The sequence below is a fragment of the Hibiscus syriacus genome, unplaced genomic scaffold (genome assembly GCF_006381635.1).
Source record: "Hibiscus syriacus cultivar Baekdansim isolate YM2019G1 unplaced genomic scaffold, ASM638163v2 tig00110882_pilon, whole genome shotgun sequence".
Taxonomy (NCBI): Eukaryota; Viridiplantae; Streptophyta; class Magnoliopsida; order Malvales; family Malvaceae; genus Hibiscus; species Hibiscus syriacus.
In genome coordinates, this window is record NW_024062896.1 from 496866 (window position 1) to 521589 (window position 24724).

The 24724-nt window shown below is 32.9% G+C and overlaps 3 protein-coding genes and 2 pseudogenes across 6 annotated transcripts; 4 read left to right on the plus strand and 1 right to left on the minus strand.

Moving 5' to 3' along the window:
- Positions 1–673: 673 nt before the first annotated feature.
- LOC120144138 (OVARIAN TUMOR DOMAIN-containing deubiquitinating enzyme 6-like) lies at positions 674–4356 on the minus strand. 2 transcript variants are annotated; one of them, XM_039158278.1, is made up of 8 exons: positions 2849–4356; positions 2393–2554; positions 1926–2003; positions 1738–1816; positions 1508–1653; positions 1251–1316; positions 968–1172; positions 674–919 (listed from the first exon to the last, which is right to left on the minus strand). In XM_039158278.1, exons 1-8 carry the CDS (start codon positions 3539–3541, stop codon positions 723–725), a joined length of 1626 nt encoding a protein of 541 aa, XP_039014209.1. In that variant the 5' UTR covers positions 3542–4356; the 3' UTR covers positions 674–722. The 2 variants fall into 2 exon arrangements, with proteins under 2 accessions (XP_039014209.1, XP_039014208.1); XM_039158277.1 differs by having other exon boundaries at positions 674–928; positions 1004–1172; positions 2849–4355.
- On the plus strand, positions 3983–22908 carry LOC120144141. Of its 3 annotated transcripts, none has more exons than XM_039158283.1 (5): positions 3983–3995; positions 9935–9940; positions 21130–21204; positions 21522–21703; positions 22421–22908. In XM_039158283.1, exons 4-5 carry the CDS (start codon positions 21545–21547, stop codon positions 22586–22588), a joined length of 327 nt encoding a protein of 108 aa, XP_039014214.1. In that variant the 5' UTR covers positions 3983–3995; positions 9935–9940; positions 21130–21204; positions 21522–21544; the 3' UTR covers positions 22589–22908. The 3 variants fall into 3 exon arrangements, with proteins under 3 accessions (XP_039014214.1, XP_039014212.1, XP_039014213.1); XM_039158281.1 differs by having other exon boundaries at positions 21130–21202; positions 21515–21703; XM_039158282.1 differs by lacking the exons at positions 3983–3995; positions 9935–9940 and having other exon boundaries at positions 21125–21202; positions 21521–21703.
- On the plus strand, positions 10848–12924 carry LOC120144112 (annotated as a pseudogene).
- LOC120144139 (ruvB-like protein 1) lies at positions 13587–18410 on the plus strand. Its single transcript, XM_039158280.1, is given in 13 exon segments — positions 13587–13824; positions 14459–14647; positions 14770–14901; positions 15002–15069; positions 15071–15146; positions 15336–15491; positions 15957–16091; positions 16719–16784; positions 16971–17077; positions 17603–17702; positions 17790–17881; positions 17964–18033; positions 18117–18410. Coding segments are annotated over 13 exon segments (1362 nt in total). The 5' UTR covers positions 13587–13743; the 3' UTR covers positions 18207–18410.
- LOC120144140 lies at positions 18890–20428 on the plus strand (annotated as a pseudogene).
- Positions 22909–24724: the final 1816 nt, after the last annotated feature.

Sequence of the window (24724 nt, forward strand, 5' to 3'; positions counted from 1 at the left end):
AAATGTTTTTGCAGCACTTTTAAGCAGAGCATCAGGACTGTTGGTGAATCCCACAACCCAAATGGACTGATGCAGTTTGTAGTAGACATCAGAGCTGGTGAATACCAAGAAGACTATATTCTTGCTGCATATCACAGCCAGAGAGGGTATAATGTCATAGCTGAAAGATGGAATATCCATACTTGGAAATCGAGGAAGCTCGTAACATAGACCTCCAACTACTGTTTATAATATATTACAAATTTAAAAAAAAAATCAAATCGAAACAGAATAAATACTTAAATTTAGTGATAATTTTAAATAAAAAATAGTTAAATAACCTAAATGAAATTGCAAGAATAATTAAATATAAAATTTACTTTTACTATTTTTTTAATAGATGAACAATTTGGAACAAATGAGATATCGATTTAAATTTTAAGAGACAAAATGTCTCAAAAAATACTTTAAGACAACTCGGTGCTAAATGCATAATTTAGTAGGCAATGATTGCATTTAAACTTTATAAAATTCTATAGTTAATCACCAGCGAATTAACCATCATGAATGATTTAATCGAATGAACTTGATCAAAGACTACTTTAAATTTCAGAATTTCAGCTTCATTTGAGGGTATTCTTAGAATCGTGATTTGAATTTGAAGATTAAAATCGAAGAATTTACAGTCTGATGAGTTGGTCCCAGTAGATAAGAATTGATGTGTATTTCACACAACACATTGATTATTGTATGATAAAATCTGTAGCCTTGCCTTTGCTTCTACTGCCGGTTTCAATGAGATAACAGACCATGGAATCAACGTCATCCCCGAATATGCTATACGCTTCATTTGCCTGCATATAACTGAACCCCATTGACAACAGTAATTGCATCCCACTGCTCAGAACGCCACCACCATCCTCCAATCCCTGCTGCTGCTCTTTTGACCCTGATCACAAACATTCATATTCATATTCATATTCATGACCAATATCATGATTCACAATCTCTGTGGAATACTCACTAGTGCCAGACGATGACGGTTCAGCAGTCGAAGTCGATGATTCTTTACGTCCCACTTCTGGCTTAACATTGCAAAGGTATTCAGCTCGAGATGCTTCCATAACCATTTGCTCGATTTCCTTCTCGGTAAGTTCAAGATCAGAGTAAAATCTAACCTCAGCAAGAAGTGCCTATCAAATATACAGTTTTGTTACTAACAGTATCTTCCTAAACACAATGTAAAAGATCATAATTTCAAAACTACTTACATTGTCAATCTGCTGGTCTTGTTGAGATTTAATAGCCGCCTTCACTTGATCCTTGTCCACATCTGCCTGCACAACCAAACAATGTCAGAAACCTAAATCCAATTTGTGATACTAATTCATTCAAGACAATATTCTGCCATTGAAGCCTTGGGGTACAATTTGAATTCCGAAACATGGCCAAAGCAGCAATAAGCATGTTCTAACCGATAAACAACCAACCAAGAAAGTGGGAAAGGAAGAAAGAAATTTAGACACACCCCTCGAAGACAGCTAAATCCGAGCCCAGCACCAACCGCCAAACGACAAGGGTCAACCAGAGAGTTATAATGATTCCCATGATGGTAGCTCAGCCTTATCGGAGGTGTGTCCGTATTATAGCTTCCATGAAATATGTTGATAGGTTCTGCATCAAACAATATTTTTGTCCATAGGAGGTAAGACAATGATAGAGCACAAAAGCAAAATCAACCATCAATCAAGTAATCACCTAGGCTGTAGGAATAGATATGAATAGGTCTGTTGTACATTTCCGACAAAGCTTGAATCTCCACATTGTTCCCATAGACCTGTATCCAAGATAAAAGAAACGATGCTTTCAAAACATATTACCCGACAATGTACCTATCCCCATACTAGACATTAAGATAGTACGGTCAATTACGAGCTTCTGCATACCTTATCTCTTCTTTTCCTCTTACAATAAGAGGTAAAACCTTCTGTTATGAACTGAGAAAAGTGATCCCTCTCTCGTTCCTGGATAAACAAATTTAAATTTAAGTATCACCATAAAAATATTCCAAATCTCAAGCACCTCGACACTAATGTTACTGAAGATTACAAAAAAATAATACACTTAAAACGATAATCAAGAAATCTAGAACTTATACATACTTTAAAAAAAATTGTTAACAGGTGATTAATACAAATAAAAATAGATGACAAAAACTGAACTTGCCTATGTTTAATCACATCCAGATATTTAGTGTAGCTCAAACTTGTAACATATAACAAATACCACAAAATATGCCAATCTAATAAAGAAAAAGATCACTCCTTTTTCTACCATAATTCAAAATCAATCCACCTATAAGTATTTATGGTGCATAATTCAAAATCAAGATTCAAGTATCAGATATTAGTACCATGTAATCAATGCACATTTGTCGAGTCAAATCATAGGCTTCAGAGTCGCCATACACTTGATCAGCAACAGCACGGAAGAGGCAGTTACCATCTTCTAGCATCCGTTTGACTTCCAAACCTTTTGCCAGTCTAATATCTATTTCAAATTGACGTTCTCTTTCCTGGATCGGATGCAACAAACCAGTACCAAAGGTGAATCAGTTGTTGAAATTGATCCACGACACTAAGCAACTAAGCATCAACTTCAGGACACATTTCTTCAAAAGGAACATTAAGTGTACAAGCATTCCATTCAAACATAAGAAAGCATGGATATAAAATAGATTAAGGCACAATAGCACATGGTCATATCAGATTTTCCATGTCGGTCATACAAAGATTTCCATACAAGACTACTTCTAGTGAATTAATATACGAAACATAATAAGGATTTGATTATTTAGAATAAAACTTACTGCATCATCGTAGGAGGATACAAAGCATGGATTCTGCTCATCGGAACTGTTATAACCGTCACTCTCTCTGTGAGATCTAGGAGAAGATGGGCGTGACCCAAAGGATGATGTACTTGTTGAAACAGTGGGCCAGGCAACAGCTCTTCTAGATGATCCACCACGAGCAGGATTTGAATTTCCTGAAGCAAATCTTCTTGAGTTTGAATTAGCCGTTGAAGGTTTAGGTGGTGGAACAGGAGGTGGAGGCGGATGAGGACTTCCACTTCCAAATGGTAAGGGATCATTACCTGAACCTTCAGTTTCAGCCACAACATTTTTAGGAATCCTCACCCCACCCAAATCATTCATTATATCACACGGACCGGAGGCATCAAGAGCATTCATTTGCTCACCCTCAACAAGTGCATCACTCGAAGTTACGTTCCAATCATTCGGCAAGTTTTCTGGCAAAGGTTCATCACTTTCCACAGCCTTATTTTTACTACTCCTATAACACTCTACAAGTTCAACCGAATCAATTTGTTCCTGCACTTCCTCACTAACCTCATCGTCTTTTGCAGTGGGTGGAACTTGAATGGGAGAAGAAACTTGTGGCTCCGTCAAAGAAGAAGATGACCCAGGCAAGGATGAGGATCGGCTTGGATTTGAAGAAGACCTGCTAGAGGAACCTCGTTGAACCAATATGCGAGTCATTGCTTTCGATGATAATTATTCTCAATGAGAAGCAGAAGTACTACTTCTTCCTTTTTTCCAAAACCCCCTAAATTTAGAGGCACAGAGCCCAACTCATAGCTTTGTCTCGTTTTCTTGCCTTGGGCGCGGTAATACCGATCCCTTGGGTGAAGGACTTCTTCCAGCCCAGCACGTTGGTCTCGTCACGAAGCAATCTCTGCATTCCCCTAACAAGTCTCATGAGACCCAGACTTTGATACTTTTAAACAATAAAACCCTCAAAGTACTCGAAAACCTATACCCAGAAAAAATTCCCAATATTTCACCTTCACTAGCCCAAGCTGCAATCAACAACCACGCAAATTTCCAAGAAAAAGAATATCAACCAAAACATGAAAACTTTATCTACCCAAACCTTTTTTGATTGCCAAGAAAAGGTAGGAAACGTCTTAAAATGATAAGAGCCTCAAAACCCTCTATTATCATATACAATTAAGACTAAAAGGTTCAGTAAAATGGACCCAATTAACACCAACTCGACTTCACGCAAGAAAATCAAAACTTTCTCCACAATTGAATTACTTGAAAAGTTATCTATCTTTTATTTTTCCTACCATTTCTTAGCAACCAACTAAGCATACAAAAAGGGTAACAAAAGAACAATACAAAAACACAAAAATCAAGCAAATATCATAACCCCAAAAAACCAATCCACAATAAAAGATCAAGAGAATCCCATAAACAAAAGCCGATCAATAAATTGAAAAACTGATACTTTAAAACAAAAAATTAAAATCCAAACATTGACTCAGCAGCAAGAAGTGGAAAAAAATTAAAAAAAAAGAGAGAAAAACTCACCTCAAAAAGACAAAGAGAGCCTTTGGTAGCCCAGTTGAGATCTGCAATTCAAGAAACAAAAACAGAATGAAAAAGATTGGATATTTATCTAATTCTGCGTTAGGGTTTTAGAAGAAATAAAGCAAAAGCCAAAGGAAAGAAGATAACTTGATGGCAAAGGAGAGTATACTATTTAAAGAAATGAAAATATTTCCCCCGTTTTTTCTTGTTTTTAATAGAGAGAAAATCTCTTTATAAGGAGGAAAATGGGAGGCTGCCTTTTAAGCGTCGACGACAAGGTGGCTCGTCGCCGAGGAGCTGACACGAGGGGAGTAGGCCGGTGGAGCAGGTGTGAGATTTGTACAACATGGATTAAATTAGGATAGTGACGTGGCATTCCATGATTGGGTGGAAGGACAGATCTCTGTTTTTTTCTTCCGTTTGCTTTCAGACTTGATTCCTTTCTTTACTTCACAGATTCTGCTCTTCTGTTTGTTCCTCATAAATTTGACGGTTGAAAGTCCGTATACATTATTTCTATATAATATTTTTTTAATAGAGACATAATGAAAAAATAATTTAATTAAATATTTATTTTGATAAGTAATATTTTGTTTTGAGATAAAAATTATTAATCAATAAATGGGTGATTTTATTAAAATATCATCCGGTAATAATTATATGTCGGACATTTTTTTTCTTAATATTATTGATCTAATATCTTTTTAGACAAGACATAGATAGTGATTTTGTCTGAATTGACGCCACGTAAAGAAAGACACAGATCATCATATGCGCCACGTAAAGGAAGGCACGGATCGCCATGTAAAGGAAGGCGAGAATCATGAAGTGCGCATTCCATAAGTTCGCATTATCTAAAAAAACATTTTAAAAAATATACTTTAAAAAAATTTAAAAAATAAAACTATATGGACTAACATCGTAATTTAGTACATATTAATTTCATAAGTCGAAGAGTTTAATGGGGTTAATTTATATAGGCATATTAGAGTTTTAGGTTATGTTTCTTGATAATGTTATGTTTCTATGAGTTACTTTCGATCGTTTTCATTACATTTTTATTTTAAATATATACATATAAATATAATAAAAATTTGGTAAATTATTATTTGTTTAATTTTTAAGTTATTTTACATCAACCAAAAAAATAAAAGTGAAAAAATATGCTTGATTTTTTTAGTTCATTGTTGTTAAGCTTGTTTGATGTTGCACTTTGTGTTATTTGGGTTGATGTAAATAATTTAGGAGAAAGAATGTCTAACAGGTAATTATTATATGTACGAGTGATATTTGATAAAATCGCCCAATAAATGATCGATGCTTAAAATAAGGATTTTTTACCCTAACATGAATTATTAAAGAGTAAAATTATTTTAAAAGAAATAAGAGTTGAAGTGGTTATTTAATCAAACATTATAGATATTTTTAGCCTAAAATAAAATGTTTGAGACAAAATGCTTCTAAAAAAAGTTATAAATCAAAATAACTATTTAGTCAATGTTAAAAGCATTGTTAACGTTATGCTTTTAATATATTTAGCTTAAAATTTTGATATTATTTCATAAATTAAAAAATGAATTCTAAAATTGAATATTATTTTTTTAGTACTAATTTTATATGTAATGGATTAAATGCTAATTCACTATAAACGTAGAATTACAAAATAGTATAAAAATATCAAAAAACAATGTATTCTTAAAAATCCTCTCAAAATTTATACAAAATCATATTTGTATCATAATCCTAAAAATTGCAAAGATTCCAAAAAAAATTATATATCTTCAAAATAATTTATCTTTCATAATTCTAAAGATTAAGACATACTTCAAACTTATAAAGTGAAATATTTGGTAACTGAAAAACTTAATCACATAAGATTTATTTACTAAAATAAGTATTTACTTATTAAATAAATATAATTATGTAACATCCTCATACCGGGTTAGTGACTAAATTATAAAGTTTCAGAATTTAGTGATTAAAGTAGAAAAGTTGAATAGTTTAATGATTTATTTGAAAATATTTCTTGAAAGTTATTAGTAATTACTAAAGGAATCAAAGGGCAAAATGATCGTTTGACAAGGAAAGATATTTTTCCCTCTTGATAAGAATGAATTATGTGGGGGGTGGGGGGGGAGTTATCTACAAACTCTCTTCTTCTTCTTCTTCTTGCTTTATTCTTCTTGTGTCCCCAAGAGCAAATGTGAGTTTTCTATTTAGTTGATTACTTGTTGATTTTAAGGTTGGTTTATGATCATTAGATGATAACTAAGCTTAAGGAAAGCTTAAGTTATCTTAAAATCAAAAGATAAAGAAGTTATGAAAGATTAAAGAGAATGGGTTTTTAAATGAATTTCTGGAAAAGAGTTGATAAGTTGAATTTGAAGTTAAATTTGACTTGTCATCAGCCCAATTAAGAGATATGAAATGTTAGAATTGGATTTAAAACATGTTGAAAAATTGGATATGATTCTTGAAGTTCATAAAGAGGAGAATATTTTGAGGTTTAAGATGAGGTAAATTGATATAAATTTGTTTAAGTATGTTTATTTGAGTTAATAATATGAAAGGGAATGAAACATGAAGTATTGAAGATGAAAATAGTGAATTTTCGTATTTGAATAGTGATTTTTGGGCAAAAATTTACAGATTTCAATAGGGGTATCGGTATTCTATGCAGGGTACCGATACCCCATGTAGAGGGTACCGAAACCTATTTTGAACGAGAAATGAAAATAGTTTTTCTTTTAGTTTAAGAAATGAGAAAGTAGAGTATATCAATTAGAATAATGATATATATCAATGTATTACTATGTAGATATAAAAAATAATCCTGTTCCGGAACAATCAAAGGATTAGGATTGATTCAAAGCAAACAAGGCTAAGGTGAGTGCAATTTAATTTGTACTTATGTTATCGAATCAACATTGGCTTGTGACAAGTCAGTGACAGAGTTACTATGGTAAGAAGTGACTCCTAAAATATTATTGGATTTGTGATGCGTGCATAATGTTATACATGAATGTTTGAATACATGATTTCATAAGTGATTATAGGAACATGTAATATAAGATACATGAATTCAATATAAGTGAATACATGAAAAATATATAATTAATGAGATATAAGTGATTATGTAAAACTGTGAGATAAGTATATAGCATTGATATATGGGATGTATGAAAGTATGTACATGAATACATATATAGGTTTATAGGTTATTCTATGTGCTATGTGATGTATATATGAACCTATGTGAATAAGATATGACATACGTGTTTACATGAACACAAGATAAATGATATAAGCTATATGATAGACGATATGAGAACGTATTCAAAGGTCATATGTTATATGATATGAAATGGATGATCATATGCACATGTGATATGTGATAGAAGATATGATATGAGTACATGAATATATGAAGCATAAGAAAAATGCCCATGTTATATGATACGAGAGCTATAGGTATAGTTGGCATGCCAAGAGTCGAGGGTCTACGCGGTCCTTCGGGTTATATACAGTATACAGAGGTCATTCGGGACAAATTTCACATGCCCCTAATGGGACCCCATACGAGCTGTGGTGACAGTATATATGCACAACCTCTATGTACTCACATATCTTTAGTTCTCACAAGTGTACCATGGGCTAATAAAGAGACAATAACAAATACAATATATGTGATGTATATGCTTTTGGTGATATGAAATGTGTTACATGAATTATATGATGTTATATGCGTTTCTTTGTGAAATAATATATGTGCAATATGATATATAGAAATGATAAGTACAAGATCATATGATAAATAAAGATTATGATAATGATGTTGATAATGATGGTATATGTGCATGTATGCATTTTAATATATGAAATGTTCTATGGTTTCTATTATATGCCTCACTAAGTCAAAGACTTAGCGTGTGATTGTTTCACACGTAGGTTCCGAGAAGAGGAAGACTGATAAAAAGTTAAGCAAGACATGTCATTTTCTCCTTTCCAAAGATCAGATCAAAAAAGAAATGAATAGTTTGTATTTTGTAATACTAATTATGGTTGGCATGTAAATAAAGGTTTGAATCCGATATGTTCTAATAGGTTTTGTAAAATCATATGATCGAGTTTTGTAATGTTTTAAAGCATATATATGTAAATGGTAATCTTTATGGTGATAAAAGTTTATTTTTTATGAGTTTTATATAAGTGGATCGAAATTACTGTAGCAAGGGTATCGATACACTGTAGCAGGGTATCGATACCCCTGTAGCATTCTGGAAAATTTTAGCATTCGATATTATTCATACCGTATAATATTATTCATAAAAAAACGTTTCTTTTCTTAAATTTGTTATAACGAACATAATTCAACAATATATTATCGTATTTTCTTAATATAAGTTCAAATGTTATGTTATTTTGTAAGATTATTGTTTTAAAAAATCAATGTGACATCTAAGACTCGTATCCGGGTCAGGTACGGGTTGGAGGTGTTACAAATTATCAAATAATCTTCGATCAATAGGATTACAATAAATTAAAATTTAATTTAATTACTAATTAGAATGTGAGTTAATATCTCACAGTTTCCATTTATGCATTGAGTAAATAAGAGAAAAATAATAATCTATTATAAATGTAGATATCATGAAGAAGACAAGTATATGACATCTATGGGATAAAGTCTTCTTACGTAATGTAAAACTTTTTTTTAGTTTTACACATATTTAAGACCATTAGATGAATAAAAATATATGGTTGAGATTAACAGTAGGAAATAATGAGATATTTATTGGAAAAAAAAACAATGAGTTAATATCAATATTTTATATTTACTTATCCAACTATCATAAATATGTGTAAAACTAAAAAGTTTTACATTATGTAAGTGGATCCTAACTAACTAACTAACTAACTAACTAACTATATACATATATATTCTCAAAGCACTTCTCAATGCCCCTACAAAATCATCTATACAACATATACCTCAAAAATTACATAGATTCAAAAAATGGGTAAACTATATCTTTAGTACCTAAACTTTATTTTTATTTTCAAAATCATACCTAACATTTAGTTTATGTTTCATTTTGGTATATTGTCATTAAAAATTTAACGAAACTACTGTACATGTGACATTTTTATAGATAAATTACATCATTCATCACTTAATTATCTTCTCACTCCTATTTTGGTCACTAAAGTTTAAAAAATTTCAATTTAATTACTCAACTTTGAAATTTATTATTTTTAATCACTCTAATTTATTTTATTAACATTTCTATGACATGACATTTTTTACTATTTTATTAATACACAATTAAAATAAAAAATAAATTTAAAATTATACTCAAGCCTAAAAATTATACCACAAAACCTAAATCACAAATCCCTCATATATTAATAAAATAAGTTAGAATGATTAAAATATGAGTATTTTAAAAGTTAAGTGATTAAATTAAAAAAATTACTGACCAAAATTGAAGTGGAAATATAGTTGAGTGATGAATGATGTAATTTACCCATAAAATATGTCATGTACAATAGTTTCCTTAAGTTTTTAACGATGACTACTAAAATGAAACATAAATTAAACGTTAGGTATGGTTTTGAAAGGAAAAAAATAAAGTTTAGATACTAAAACAAAATAAATATAATAGTTTAGGTTCTAAACATATAATTTACCCAAACAATATTGCATCTAATAATTCTCTCTCATAATTCTAAATGTTAAAACATGCTAATATTTATTAAATAATTAATCATCGTGAAACTTAATTCCATAATACTTATTGACTAAAATAAATATTTATTTATCAAACAAACTCAAATCTCAAGTAATATTCTATATTTGCTCCAAGGAATCATATTGTGAGGTTATTCATAGATGCAAAGAGGAACTCTCAAAGCCTTTCGATGAAGCTAAAATGTTCTTGACCAACATCAAATCACGGGTAAGTGATCTCTGCAAAGGAACATTGATAAAATCAATGGTACAAAGTTGAGATTCAACCCGGTTAGTATAGCTGGTGGAGCAAATAATAAAGGAAACAGAAGAGTACAAAGTTGAATTCTGTAGGAAGATAAGTATAGCTGTTGAAAATCACAAAGCATCCAACAGAGATAAGGAGAAGGTGATGGATCAAAGTCACAATTCTTATACTACCATGTTATATTTGAAATTTGCAGTTTAATATCAATTAAGGAGTCTAACTCGGTAGTTTAGGTGCTGAACTGGTTCGATACTCCCCACACGTTGCCTGCTTCTTATACTAATTGTTTTGGCAGCATGACAATAATTAAATATTTAGGTGGTCGGATTGAAAAAATTAAAAATTTGATGATCAAAATAAAAAATGACAATAGTTAAGTGGTCACATGTATAATTTACACCAGTTTATCGCCTATAAATCCAGCGCCTTCATCTTTATGTGCACAGAGATATTTGAGTTGCAATCTAACTATGGCACCATTTCATTCATTCCCAGCAACATCGACTATTCTAATATTTGCTTTTCCACTATTACTACTCTCTCTTTCCTATCTTCTATGGATATCAAAAACTGCCTCAAAAAATATAAACAAGAGGAAAATAGCACCAGAAGCTGGTGGAGCATGGCCAGTTATTGGCCACCTTCGTCTCCTCAGAGGACCACAACCACCTCACATATTATTGGCTAACATAACCGACAAATGTGGAAGTATCTTCACCAGCATCAAATTGGGTTTGCGTAGAGCTTTGGTGGTGAGCAGTTGGGAGATCGCTAAAGAAAGTCTCACCCTAAACGATAAAACGTTTGCCGCTCGTCCAAAGCTATAAAACATGGAACATTTGGGCTACAAAAATGCCATGATTGTCTTTGCGCCTTATAGACATTATTGGCGTCAAGTACGCAGGTGTGCTACGATCGAGCTCCTCTCAAATCACCGATTCGACTCGTTTAAGCACGTTCGGGAATCCGAGATCAAGATATCGATGCAACAGTTGTACCAGCTCTGTAATAAGAATACATTGGTGGATATGCAGAGATGGTTTAGAGATTTTACTCTTAACGTGAGTATGAGGATTATTGTAGGGAAGCTAGATGAAATGCTGAAAAGGAAGAAGCCATTGAACGACTTCTTTGAAGCAGTGGGAAAGTTCGTGGTATCCGATGTGCTGCCGTTTCTGGGATGGTTGGACATTGGTGGAGAGAAGGGGTCCATGAAGAAGATTGCTAATGAATTGGACCAAGTTGTAGAAGAGCACAAGTGTAAGAGAGATGAAGATGAGGCAAACAGTGAGCGGGATCTCATGGGACTGTTGCTTTCTATTCTTCGTGATGCAGAGGAGCGCGATCCAGATACGATCAACAAAAGCAACTATTTGACGTTGAACGCTCACTTGACATTCATATGGTGCTCAAACTTGAAAAATATTAATAATTCATTCACCACCAAGATCGTTTGATTTTTAATAGTTTAATTATAAAAAAAGTTGAAATTATATATATTTTTACTTTAGATATCTATTTTTTCCTTTAAAATAAGTGTGAAAACTTTCATTTTGTCATTTAAAGTCAATATTGTTACATTCAATATTATAAATACAAGCTTGCCCATGCTACTATTAAACTATTTTGGAGATTCATTATTGATCTTTTTATGGTCATAATTTAATAGGCTCTCGTATTAGCGGCGGAAGATACCACCTCGGTTACAATGACATGGGCTTTATCTTCATTACTCAATAATCGTCATGCATTGCACAAGGTTCAACATGAACTCAACATCCACGTCGGTAAGGATCGACTGCTAGTGAAATAATCAGACACCAAAAACTTAGTGTACCTTCAATCCATCATTAATAAATGCTACGTCTATGTTGAGAAGTTGAATAAGAAGAAATGAATAGCATCTGTTTTTTTTTTATGATTGTTTTACTGTAACTATAGCACAACTAGTTTATATAGTAGTCATGACTTCAAGCTTACTCAATTTCACAACTACTTGTAACAACATCCATAACAAACTTCTTACATCACTATTCTTAACAACCATAACAACTTACACACACAGTAAAACTCACTCAATGCACACATTAGCATTCTACACAATCCAATAGTCTATACCCTGCTGCTCCACTCTCCTTGGTTCATGAAGCCATTGAAGACTGCACAGTTAATGGATATCATGTTTCAGCTGGCACTTGGCTTATTGTCAATCTTCGAAAGATTCATCACGATCTGCTCGTATGGGATGATCGTTTCGAATTTCGACCCGAAAGATTCATGACTAGCCACGGAGACGATGTGAGAGGACATAATTTTGAACTGATTCCGTTCGGAAGTGGTAGAAGAATGTGCCCGGGAGTTTCATTTGCGTTTCGAACCATGCAACTTACACTGGCTAATGTATTGCACTGGTTCGAGTTTGAGACCCCTTCGAGTGAAGTAGTCGATATGCGTGAAGCAGGTGGAGTGACGAGTCCTAAAGTAACTTCACTGCAAGTTCATATACCTCCACGTCTTCCTGTTTTTCTTTACAATTCCATAGACTAATTGGTATTGCTAAGTTTGACTTGTAATAATATATATATATATATATATATATATATTAAGTTTGTATAATTAATCATCAGTCACATATCTAAAAATAATTTTGAGGGTGAATATATATTTATTAATCACATAAAATTTTTGTATGAATAAAAATAAATAAAATTTCAGGTAGTTATATATATATATATATAAACTTATAATTAAGTTGTATAACTAGTCATCAGACACAGATCTAAAATTAGTTTTGAGGGTGAGTATATATTTACTAATCACATAATTTTTTTATATGAAATAAATATAAATAAAATTTTAGATAGATTCAATTAGTAAAATAGATCACTAATTGAAAGAAATTTGAATTAAATGTCTATTCTAACATAAACGTGCATTTTTCAATGTTTATCACTTTCATAATTTTTAAAATTTATATTGAAAATACTTACAATTTAGGTGATGTCGCATCATATATTATTATCATATTGATTAAATAAAAAATTTAAAAATTAATACATAAACAACTTACAAGAAAAGAGAGAATAAAGTGATTTTTAAAGTAAAAATAAAAAATGAGAGTGGAAAATTGAAAATAATTAATAATTTGGTTACTATTGGTGTAATTTAGCCCGATAAGATGCATACTCTAACCCTTTTAAGAGAAACCTTGCCCTTATTTCTTCACGAAAAAGCCAGGTTAATTTGCAGTCTTTGCTGTTCCCGCTTCTCAAGCTTGAAGCTTCTCCGATCGGGCAAAAAAAAGAAAAAAAGAAAAAAAAGAGAACAAACAGAAACTGAGAAGAGCAAAGGAAAGGGAAGGATAGAATGAAGATAGAAGAGGTTCAATCAACGGCCAAAAAGCAGAGAGTCGCTACTCACACTCACATCAAAGGCCTTGGTCTCGATGTATTCACTTCATTCTTTCCCTCCCTCCCTCTCTCTTTTTTTATTTTATTTTATGTATTTTTCTCAGCTGAAATTATTATTTTTTATTTTCTTTGTATATATGCAGCGTTGTTGTAATTGTGGGCATTCTGAAATTTCTTTTTTGTTTTAAGCGATGGAAAGTTACCTTTCCCCCTGAAACCTTTTCTGGATTTTAGGGTTTTAAGATAAAGTACTGAAATTTCTGTTTAATTATTGGAATTTATTGTTTGCTTTTGGATTTGGGTTGGGTTTTGTATACCTACAAGTCTTAGAATCGATAAAGTATAGTTTAAATTTAATTTAATGTCCTGAGATGGAGATAATAGTATATTTTGAATGAATTTTAGTTAATTCTAAACTAATGGACTATGGAAAGAATTGACTGGTTCTTGAAGTAGGTTGTTATTGATTTTATGCTTTTATAATGCATATTAGAGTTGAAGAAGTGGGTTTTATCAATTTATTTTCACCATCAAGTTCCATGGAAAAGCTTGTACTTGTAATGGAAAGCTAGAAACTTCTAATTATCTTCTCACATATATTTTTCTTTCGTTCACTTGTTGTTTTACTAGAAAAATTGCAATGCCCTCCCTAACTTTCCTTTTCTTACCAGGTCAGTGGAAATGCCATTCCTTTAGCTGCAGGATTTGTTGGTCAAGCAGAGGCAAGGGAAGCAGCCGGTCTGGTGGTGGATATGATAAGGCAGAAAAAGATGGCTGGCCGTGCACTTTTGCTGGGTGGGCCTCCTGGTACTGGGAAAACAGCTTTAGCCTTAGGAATATCCCAAGAACTTGGGAGCAAGGTTCTCATTGCGTTTTCCCTTTATTTTATGAATGTCCTTCATATTTGGCATTATTAGTTGTCCAGTTCTTTTGGAGGGAATGCCAGATTTTGTATATATGTATTCCTCTTCCTTTTATGCAGGTTCCGTTCTGTCCAATGGTTGGATCTGAAGTATACTCATCAGAAGTAAAGAAAACAGAAGTTTTGATGGAAAATTTCCGACGGTCTATTGGTCTACGGATCAAAGAAAATAAAGAGGTCTATGAAGGAGAGGCAAGTTTTATCTAATGACAGTTCTTTGTCCCTGATTTTATGTGATTGTTTTCTCTTTGGATTAGGGATAAAGCCTGATTCCTGGCTGGTCTTCTTTCAGGTTACTGAACTCTCTCCTGAAGAAACAGAGAGTGTAACAGGTGGTTATGGTAAAAGCATTAGCCATGTTTGGATTGAAAACTGTCAAAGGAACAAAACAACTGAAATTGGACCCTACTATTTATGATGCCTTGATTAAAGAAAAGGTAGGCTGTGAGCTTTATAGTTTCTCTGCATTATCATTTGGAAAAGGTTGTTCAAGTTTTCATTTTCTGACTTCTTGAAACCTGTAGGAGGCGCTACAGTGTGCTAAAATATCCGTCTCTTTACTCTGGAGACCTTTTGACGTCTAACTTTTTTCCGCCTAAGAATTTTGGCTTCAATTTGACTGGCAGGTTGCTGTTGGAGATGTTATATATATTGAAGCAAATAGTGGAGCTGTCAAAAGGGTGGGCAGAAGTGATGCTTTTGCCACAGAATTTGACCTTGAGGCAGAAGAATATGTGCCGCTTCCCAAAGGAGAGGTTCACAAAAAGAAGGAGATAGTGCAGGTTTGTTTCAACCCACTGAGATTATGCTTTCTCTGTGTTTCCCTTGGCATTTATTCTGTAGTATAATCTGATTGGCCTTGATGACTTCTTTCTGCTCATATTTTACACTGATGGCCATGGACATTCTGTGGTAACAAATTTTGTTTGTATGTATTAAATGACTATTATTATCATGCCTTTTGTTGCATGTGAGAAGTGAGGATTTTTTTCTGAATCTTCTTACTAACAATTTGCCAATTACAAAATACTATTCATTTTGCTTAAGAGCTACAACGGAACAACCCACTTGATAAAGAAAAAAGGGAAAAATGCAATGAATTTGCTGCCTTCTACATTTGCTTGATATGTTACAAATATGGCTTTGCTGGGCTTAGTCCCGTTTGCCTCTCTCTAGTTCTAAATTTATATGTTTTATAACCATGTTGAAATTCATTAAAAAATATTATATTCTATTTTCTCCACCAGGATGTAACACTACATGATTTGGATGCTGCCAATGCACGACCACAAGGGGGGCAAGACATATTATCTCTAATGGGTCAGATGATGAAGCCCAGGAAGACTGAAATCACTGACAAATTACGACAAGAAATAAATAAGGTATTATTTCCAAACACATTTGGCATCCAACTATTTGATGACTTAATTTTTTGGAAAATCTTTGGGATTACCCTTTTACAGATGCTGTAATTTTTGACGGCAATAGCCATTAGTAGTAGTAGTACTGTAAAATTTACTTAACTCCATATGTATCTTATTTTTCTCGTTAAGTTTTGACGTGGTTTATATAGGTCTCCTGAATCATATGGTAGGATCATTATATTTTAAAATCTACGGAAAACAATATGCTTTTATTGAATAAGTTTAAGATGTTCCTTAATCTGTTTCTCATTCATAATATTGCTTGAATTTGTGATGTATTTTCATTACTGTCATGGTTTCATATAACTAGTTTATTTTTTCTTCATGCCTTTTTGTTGAGTAAATTCTCAAATCCTAATGGTTTAGATACTACTTTAAGAGCATAACTCTTTAGTTTGTCGGTGGTTTAATCCTAGTATGCCCCTGTTATTATATTGTCCCTAAAAGCTATAGCTATCCTACTTGGTTGTGACTTTACGAGTCAAATGGGTTGCTTATTCAATTTTGACTTAGGCCTCTACGCTAATTTTTTTTACGAAAGATGGTATTCACTTTTAATTGAAATAACAATGTTTTTTATGACAGGTTGTTAACCGTTATATTGATGAAGGTGTTGCAGAGCTTGTTCCAGGAGTTTTATTCATTGATGAGGTCTTGTCCTTTACCTGAGCTCTTTCCAGCTTATCATGTCCTTAGATGAATGGATACGATTTATGTTTTCTGTGTGTGTGTGTGTGTGTGCATACATTTAGACCTAAGATATTTGTTACGACCTACACATGCTCAAGCGCATTTGCACATCGGGCATGCTTATGTTTTCCAAGTCATGGTTTGCAGGTTCATATGCTGGACATGGAATGTTTTTCATACTTGAATCGTGCTTTAGAGAGCTCACTATCTCCTATAGTAATTTTTGCTACAAATAGAGGAATATGTAATGTAAGGTAATGAAAATTGTTTTTGAGATGTTGAAATATTTGTTATATCCGCTTTTCTTTCTGTTTCATCTAAAAGGAAGTATGTAATTTGAACTTGAATACAAGATGAGCTATGACTCATATCATCATGACTTAGTTTCATTACTTCACATCCTAGCGAAACAATTCATTGGGTTAGTCTTGGAATACAGAAATAGCTTGATGCAACAATAATGTATACCTTGGAAGGATTCAAAATTTTGGCTCTCATGATAGATGAGCAATGGTAGGATAAACCTAAATCAGATACAAATTTTAAGATGTTCCTAGAAAATTTAGTTCATAATGAGGAACAGTGACGGGGTTAGCATAGATGTTCATGTTCCAGGCATGGAATTAAAGAATCAAAATATGAGTCATATTCTGCAAGATGTATTTTTTTAAATGCCCAAAGATGAATTTCATGGTAATTGTTATATTTTTGGGTTAGCACAGTTTTAACATGTTCATGATATTTTGATTCTAGTTTCTGAAAAATGTATATTTTTGTAGGGGTACTGATATGAATAGTCCTCACGGCATTCCTGTCGATTTATTGGACAGATTGGTTATTGTCCGCACTCAGATTTATGGTCCTGCTGAAATGATACAGGTTACTTTTTGTCATAATAATTATATCAATTGTAGCGAGCATCAAATGAAAATCTGCCTAAAGTTGTCACTTTCTTGTGGTCTGCAGATACTAGCCATCCGTGCACAGGTGGAAGAACTTATTGTGGATGAAGAAAGTCTGGCATTCCTTGGAGAGATTGGACAAAGCACATCTTTAAGGTAAGGCTTAGAATTTAGTTTTACTCTAATATCAAGTGCCCTCATATATCAGAAGCATACTTACAAGTTTCTACTTCTTCAGGCATGCAGTTCAACTGTTATCACCTGCTAGCATTGTGGCAAAAATGAATGGCCGAGACACCATTTGCAAGGTAATTAACTATTCAGAAGCGACTGTTCTTCGTTATTGTTCTTTTATCATTAATGCAAGGAGTAAATCTGTTTTTATTTATAGGCGGATCTTGAAGAAGTAAGCGAGCTATACATAGATGCCAAGTCTTCAGCGAAAATTCTTCAAGAGCAGCAGGAAAAATTCATTTCATGATAATCATGTTTAATGTTATACTTTCTTCTTCCCCTGCTGTTTTAGCTTGAATTTGTTGTGCATTCCTGCACTTTGTTTTGAGTAAGCCCCCTTTTCAATTGATAGGTATAGAAAATTGAAGGGTCTAACCTTTAGGGCACTGCTTTGGTTTGTGGATTGATCGTTAGTAATGTGAAATGCAAGATGAGTAAGATTATTTGTTGATTTGCTCGAGACATGTGCTGGGGTTTTGTTCTTTAGATTCTGCCGAGAGCACAGCGCTGAAGACAATTCGGTTGAAGGGAACTTGAACCTATAAAATTATCCATCAATCAAAACATTTTAATCTTCTAAATCATAACCACTTTCTATAAAATGAAACACGAAAATATCAGTAAAATCCCTTAAAAAGTGTCATATTAGCAATAATTGTTGATTATCAATTTTTATTCAAGAAATAATCATTTTCATCAAAATTAAAATATGTTTTAGAAAAAGTCACATGATTACTCTGTTAAATATTTAATATTATTTTTAAGAAATAATCGTTTTCATTAAAATTCGGTTCAGAAGTGATCACCCTAAGGAGTACGCTAGAAAAAATATCACATTATCGAGGTCTACACGAAGGTGTAATCATTAAAGGAGTACCTTGAATTGCCGTGATGGCTTTATCACTAACGTCAAATGGACACCCTATGTGTCCTTTCAGTTGTCCCAAGTTTCAAAAACAATCCGACATCACGTGACTTCCCCTTCCATACGCAAAACATAACTCAGAAACAAACATGACAAGTTTCGAACTTCAAAAACCCAAATCCAAAAGCCAAGGCAAAGCCAAGCACAACTTTTAACGTCTACCCCCACCCTCGAAGCAAATGCAAACCAAAAACAGGGGAGAAGGACAAGTTTGTGTTGTTTCTTTGGGTGGATGATGATGAATACGGCAGGTGAAGGAGTTTCAAGAGAAACCCAAGTGTCTATACACGCCTCTTCAATGTTTCCAGGCTTTAGATTTTCACCAACTGATGTTGAATTGATCTCTTATTACTTGAGAAAGAAGCTCCATGGCTATGATAAGTGTGTCGAGGTCATCCCTGAGATTGAAATTTGTAGATACGAGCCTTGGGACTTGCCAGGTTAACTTCTCCTTTTAACGATGGAACTTTTGTTTATGTGTTCATCACTGTTTTCTGTTTTTCCTTTGCAAAATCAACGGGCAACCCAACAGGGTTATTGGAAAGCCACAGGGAAAGAACGGAATGTCAAGTCCGGCTCCAATGTGATCGGCACCAAGAGGACGCTCGTGTTCCACACCGGTCGCGCACCGAGAGGCGAAAGGACCGAGTGGATCATGCATGAATATTGCATGAATGGAAAATCCCAGGTACATTGCAGGTGTCAAGTTCCTTGTTCAACTTTTGATTTGAGCTCGATAGTTTAATTGGCTGATGTTTGACATTTTTAGGATTCCCTAGTTGTTTTCCGTCTAAGAAAGAATGGCGAGTTTCGTCTGAATAACAACTCGAATCGTGGTAATCGGAATCTATCGATCATGCACGACAGAAACCATGCTGCCTCGGATGGTAGAATCGACCTGACTGGCTTGTGTGAAGGGGAGAAGACACCCGAATTATACTCAAAGAAGGCTACTAGCAGTAATGATTATCATTCTATAGAGCAAATCGATTTTGCGTCCAACTCCGAGCAAAAACTCTCGAACGATGTTGGACCGACTGAATCTTCTACACACAACAAGGTTTGCTAATCAACAAGATTATTGGTTTTAACTCATAATCATCATGCATTCAAACTCGAATTCATACATTTTTTTCTAGGATTCTGATGAGGAAGAGGATTTCTTCTCTGAGATACTGAAAGATGACATAATAAGGCTTGATGAAACTTTATTGTCTACCCCAACACCAGAGATCCTGCAACAAAATGCACCCTACCATATATCCTTCTACTGGGGCGAAGCGAACGGGACAATCAAACAGAGACCAGCTAAAGGAGATACAATCGGCGCTGCCAATGTGTCGGAACATGGCTTCGATGAGACATCGATTGAGAAACGATTGAGTTCTCGAATGTCTGAGGAATCATCAAAATGTATGGTATCTCCATTCTCATCGAATTCCGCGATTTTAGTCATCCTGATCACTTTAATGGCTTTGCTTCTGCAATTTATAAGATGTTGCGAGTTAAAAACCAGCAAAATAGTTCAAATATGATGCGTTCTACTGGAGTTTCTGGCAATGAATAGTGTGTGTATAATCACGTTTTACTGGAAATTGAGAGCCGTAAAGCTTATGCGTTCATAGTTCAGGCCATTTGAGTATTTCATCAATGACTTGTGTATCTTGGAGAGTAAGAGAATTCAATTTGGTTAGCTTCGTCATGAATTTTAAAATTGCATTCAAGAACATAAATATATTGCTCAACCGTTATTCAAATCAAATATTAAAAGCTTTTTAATAATAATTTCGTTTCATTTTTTTATTAACAAAAATATTATTTCACGAATTCTTCTTATCAATTTATTGATGATATCAACCACTAACAATCATCCATTTCACTTACTTTTTTCTCGTATTTTTTTATTAGTTATAAAGTAACACTTTAGTTAATTGATGATAAATGTATGCATACCCTATAGACACAAAATTGATATTTTTAGATTTTTAAATGTTGATAATAAATTATTTAAATTTTAAAATAAATTTATAAATTTAAAATTAAAATTTACAATTAAATGGACTTTTTAATGAGTAAAATTAAAACGTGGTACAAACCCAAATCGAAGGAAGGAAATAAGTAAAGTCCGAAAGCCCAATCCACAAATTTTGACTTCATTCGTTTTCTATATGGAAAGATGAAAATTAACTCTTTCTTCGATGTATAACGACAGCAACTCAAATCAATCCCGGAAAAGAAAGCTCAGAACTCTCACAAGAAGAGTCGCAAATGTGTTCTGATCGATCATGAATTTAGGGTTTTCTAGTCAACTTTGATCTGTAAGTTTTCCCCCACTTTTTCATCTTTCCTTTTCAATTTAGGCATTTTCTTCATTTCTTCCAATATTTTGGTTGAAGAAAGTTAAGGGTTTTTAGCTGAATTTGATCCTTAAGAGTTACCTTTGAGATATTTAATTGTTAGGAGTCAGTTTATATGAAATTACTGCATTTACTTTACTTATATCGACTCAATTTTATTTTTTAGTTTGATCGATTGGATTAATCGCATATCACATGATTACGGTGACGGCTTTTTAGTTTAGGGTTGGTTTCAATGAACGTTGAATGTATTTTTTATTTTTATTTTTGAATTTACAGGTTTCAAAAGAGTATTAGAGAACAATGTCGAGACCAATGTTACTTGTTTTCCTATTCATTATGCTCATAATCACCTCACAGTTTGAGTGGAGACAGCCACTTGTTGTAGATACTGACATGGCCCCGATTGCATCCCAGAAGCATCAACAAGTTTCTAGGAGGGAAGAAGCTGTGAAAGAAAAGGTGACACGCCTTGTACTTTTTTGAGTTCTAATAAAATTTCATCTTTCCTTGACAGTAAACATTTGAATAATGAGATTAGATTCATTGAAATGCATATGTTTTATTTAACATACCATATGTATAGTCATGTAAACTTATGCTGAATTGCAAAATGCAAAGCCCTTTTTATCTGTAATCTTTTCACTTTCTAATTGGCTTGCTAACGTTGGTTTATTCAGTGTAGAAAGTTAGTTGTAAAAGTAAAACAAGATGTTTTTATACCCTTATTTAGCAATTTCTTTTCTGTAAGCAACCCTCTTCAATATTTTGTTTGAGTTTTATCTTTATTCAAGACTTATGTCTGCTCAGAGAATGGTACAGGATCGGTGTACTTTATAAGTAGTCGTTGAATGCTTTTAATTCTGGCATAAATTTTTGCCTTGTGAGCTTGTTTTTGTTTGTGTCAATGACGAAGTTCTTGTTTTTCTCTGTTGTCACTTCTGTTGGCTAGCATTATTTTTTGTTTTTGACACTGATCATGATGTTCTAATCAACACATTCACATTATTTAGAAGGAACTGTGCTATTTCAAACTCTGTAGGCCAAAAGGCATGAACTAGGGACTTGGAAATATTTGCCTTTGGTAGCCAATTATAATGTGTCTTGTCTTGATCTTCATTTTCCGCCAGCTGTTCAACTTCTGATTGACTTCTAGTGGTAATTTGTCACTCATTGCAGATCATCCTATCACAAGAGAAGAAGATTCAGAGACTTAATGAACTTGTGCGGAGTCTTGAGCTGCAACTGTTGCGGTGCAAGGGCAATAACAAGACAACAAATGACACTGTAAGCCATTTGACTGAACATATTCTTGAGCTTGAGAGGAAACAGATCTTGGAAGACTAGGCTATTACATCTTAAAACATATGCTCTGATTGCCGTGCATTGAAGTTGTAAAATCATTCTTTATCCATGTAAGTTCGAAGTTACATTTGTTGTAAGTTATATTTTTTTTTCCTCGTATCCACTCCACCGCTTTTGGAAGGAATCGATGAAGCTATGAATGGTATAAATCATCCATTTTACAATCCATAGTCCTTGCTAAGTACTGCTCATATTTGACTCAGCTACTTGGAAACTAATTTTCTGGTGTTCTATATTGTATTAGAATTATTAGCACCTTTAGCTGATTGAGAACTAAAAACAAAACCCTATGATGAGATACATGGTGTAGATAGTTGGCTCAGTCTGGGCCTATTTTAGAAGTGCAAGTAGTTAACTTGGCTTTTGCCAATATTGGATTACCAGACCTATTCGATTACTATGACAGGGCTGACTTATCATTTTCTTGGTATCGTCAACCTGATTATAACCTTAAAAATCACCATTGCCCACATAGATGCGGATAACAAATGTTATCTCCAAGTGTGGGAGTACCTTCTTTCTTTCTGCTATTAAAAAACAAGTGTGAATTCCCTACCAATCTGTAGTTAGAAGATGGGGTTAGAAGAATTTGCTTAAGATGTAGTTACATACCTTGAAATTCTACCTTTTAAAAGAAATTTTCTTAGAGAAATGCCTTAGAATGATGTAAACTTACTATCGTTTCTAATTTATTTGGTATATTTTCATGCTACGTGACATGATTTTGCAAATAGGCTTGACATGTTTGTTTCTCATGCATTGATTAGAGAATTGGATCCAGCAGCTTTGCTCTGTATTCTCTCCTTTATATCTTGCTTCAGAACGCCTTATATGTTGTGCTGTAAGCTGAGACGAGAGCTTCTGCATTCAAACATACATGCATTCATTAGTCTTCTGGTTATGCATGCACCGGCACGAACAGAGACTCAGCTGTTGTGCACCGGATGTATAGTTAACACGATATATTGCTTCAGCTTACCTATAATGTGTAGGGCTTTAAGCAGAAATTTCGAACTACTGCATCTGCATATGCTTATGACATTTTAAGAAGAATATTTGAGATTCCGCATGGTTTTGAGAAAGTATTTTACATAAAATTTGAATTTTTTTAGTTAAAAAATAATAATTTTGCCATGATCATTCCTATTATGATCGTGTAACTTGACACTATCATATGTAATTTCCTGCACAAGATTGTAAGTTTAGATTCTAATTAGAATTTTATAAGGTACTTGTAAAAATGTACAATACTAGTTCATATCATATTTAATCTTAAAGATTAAAATTTAATTATATATTTGGACATTAGAATTCAATTTTATCTTTTATAGTATTTAAACATCTAGATTTAAATCTCATCATATGTAAATATTATGTGTAGGTTCTCAAACTCATAATTATTCAAATTTATGTTTCATTGTGTATAAGTAGAGGTGTTCAAACGGTTAATTTGACCATTGACCGAAACGGATTTCCATTAACTGAATTAAACGAAATTTTTTAACCGTTAACCGAACCGAATTATTTTTTGAAAATATTAATTGAATCGAACAAAGTTCGGTTATATCGGTCTGTGAATTGAATTAATGGAAAATTTTTTATAATTTTTTATTAGATTAATTTGAATATAATAGAAGTATTTTTTTTATTTAGGTTAAAATTTTAATTAGGTATTGATAATTTAAAGAGTTTAATATGGTTAAAAAATAATTGAGTCTTAATTCTTAATGAGTTTGAGCTTGAAATATGTATTTAACATATTTAACATATTTAATAATTTCAGTTAATTAATAGATTTCGAACTGAATTAACCATTAATCGAATATTGAAAAAATGTTAACCGTTCTTCGATTGAATTAATTCGATGGCCGGTTGAATTAACTGAACTAATTCGATCCTATCGGTTAATTCGGTTAAAACCGAAAAATAAACACCCTCAGTCTATAGTTGTTCTAAAAACTCGTATAGTCGTATATATTTAGGTTAATTATCTGTCTATCAATTTGTGTACTGTAAAAATTTATAATGAATTTATTAATTATAATTTAATTTGTGTACTTATCATATCATACGATAGATTAATTATCATTGTAATTGTAGTTTTAAAAAATAAAATTA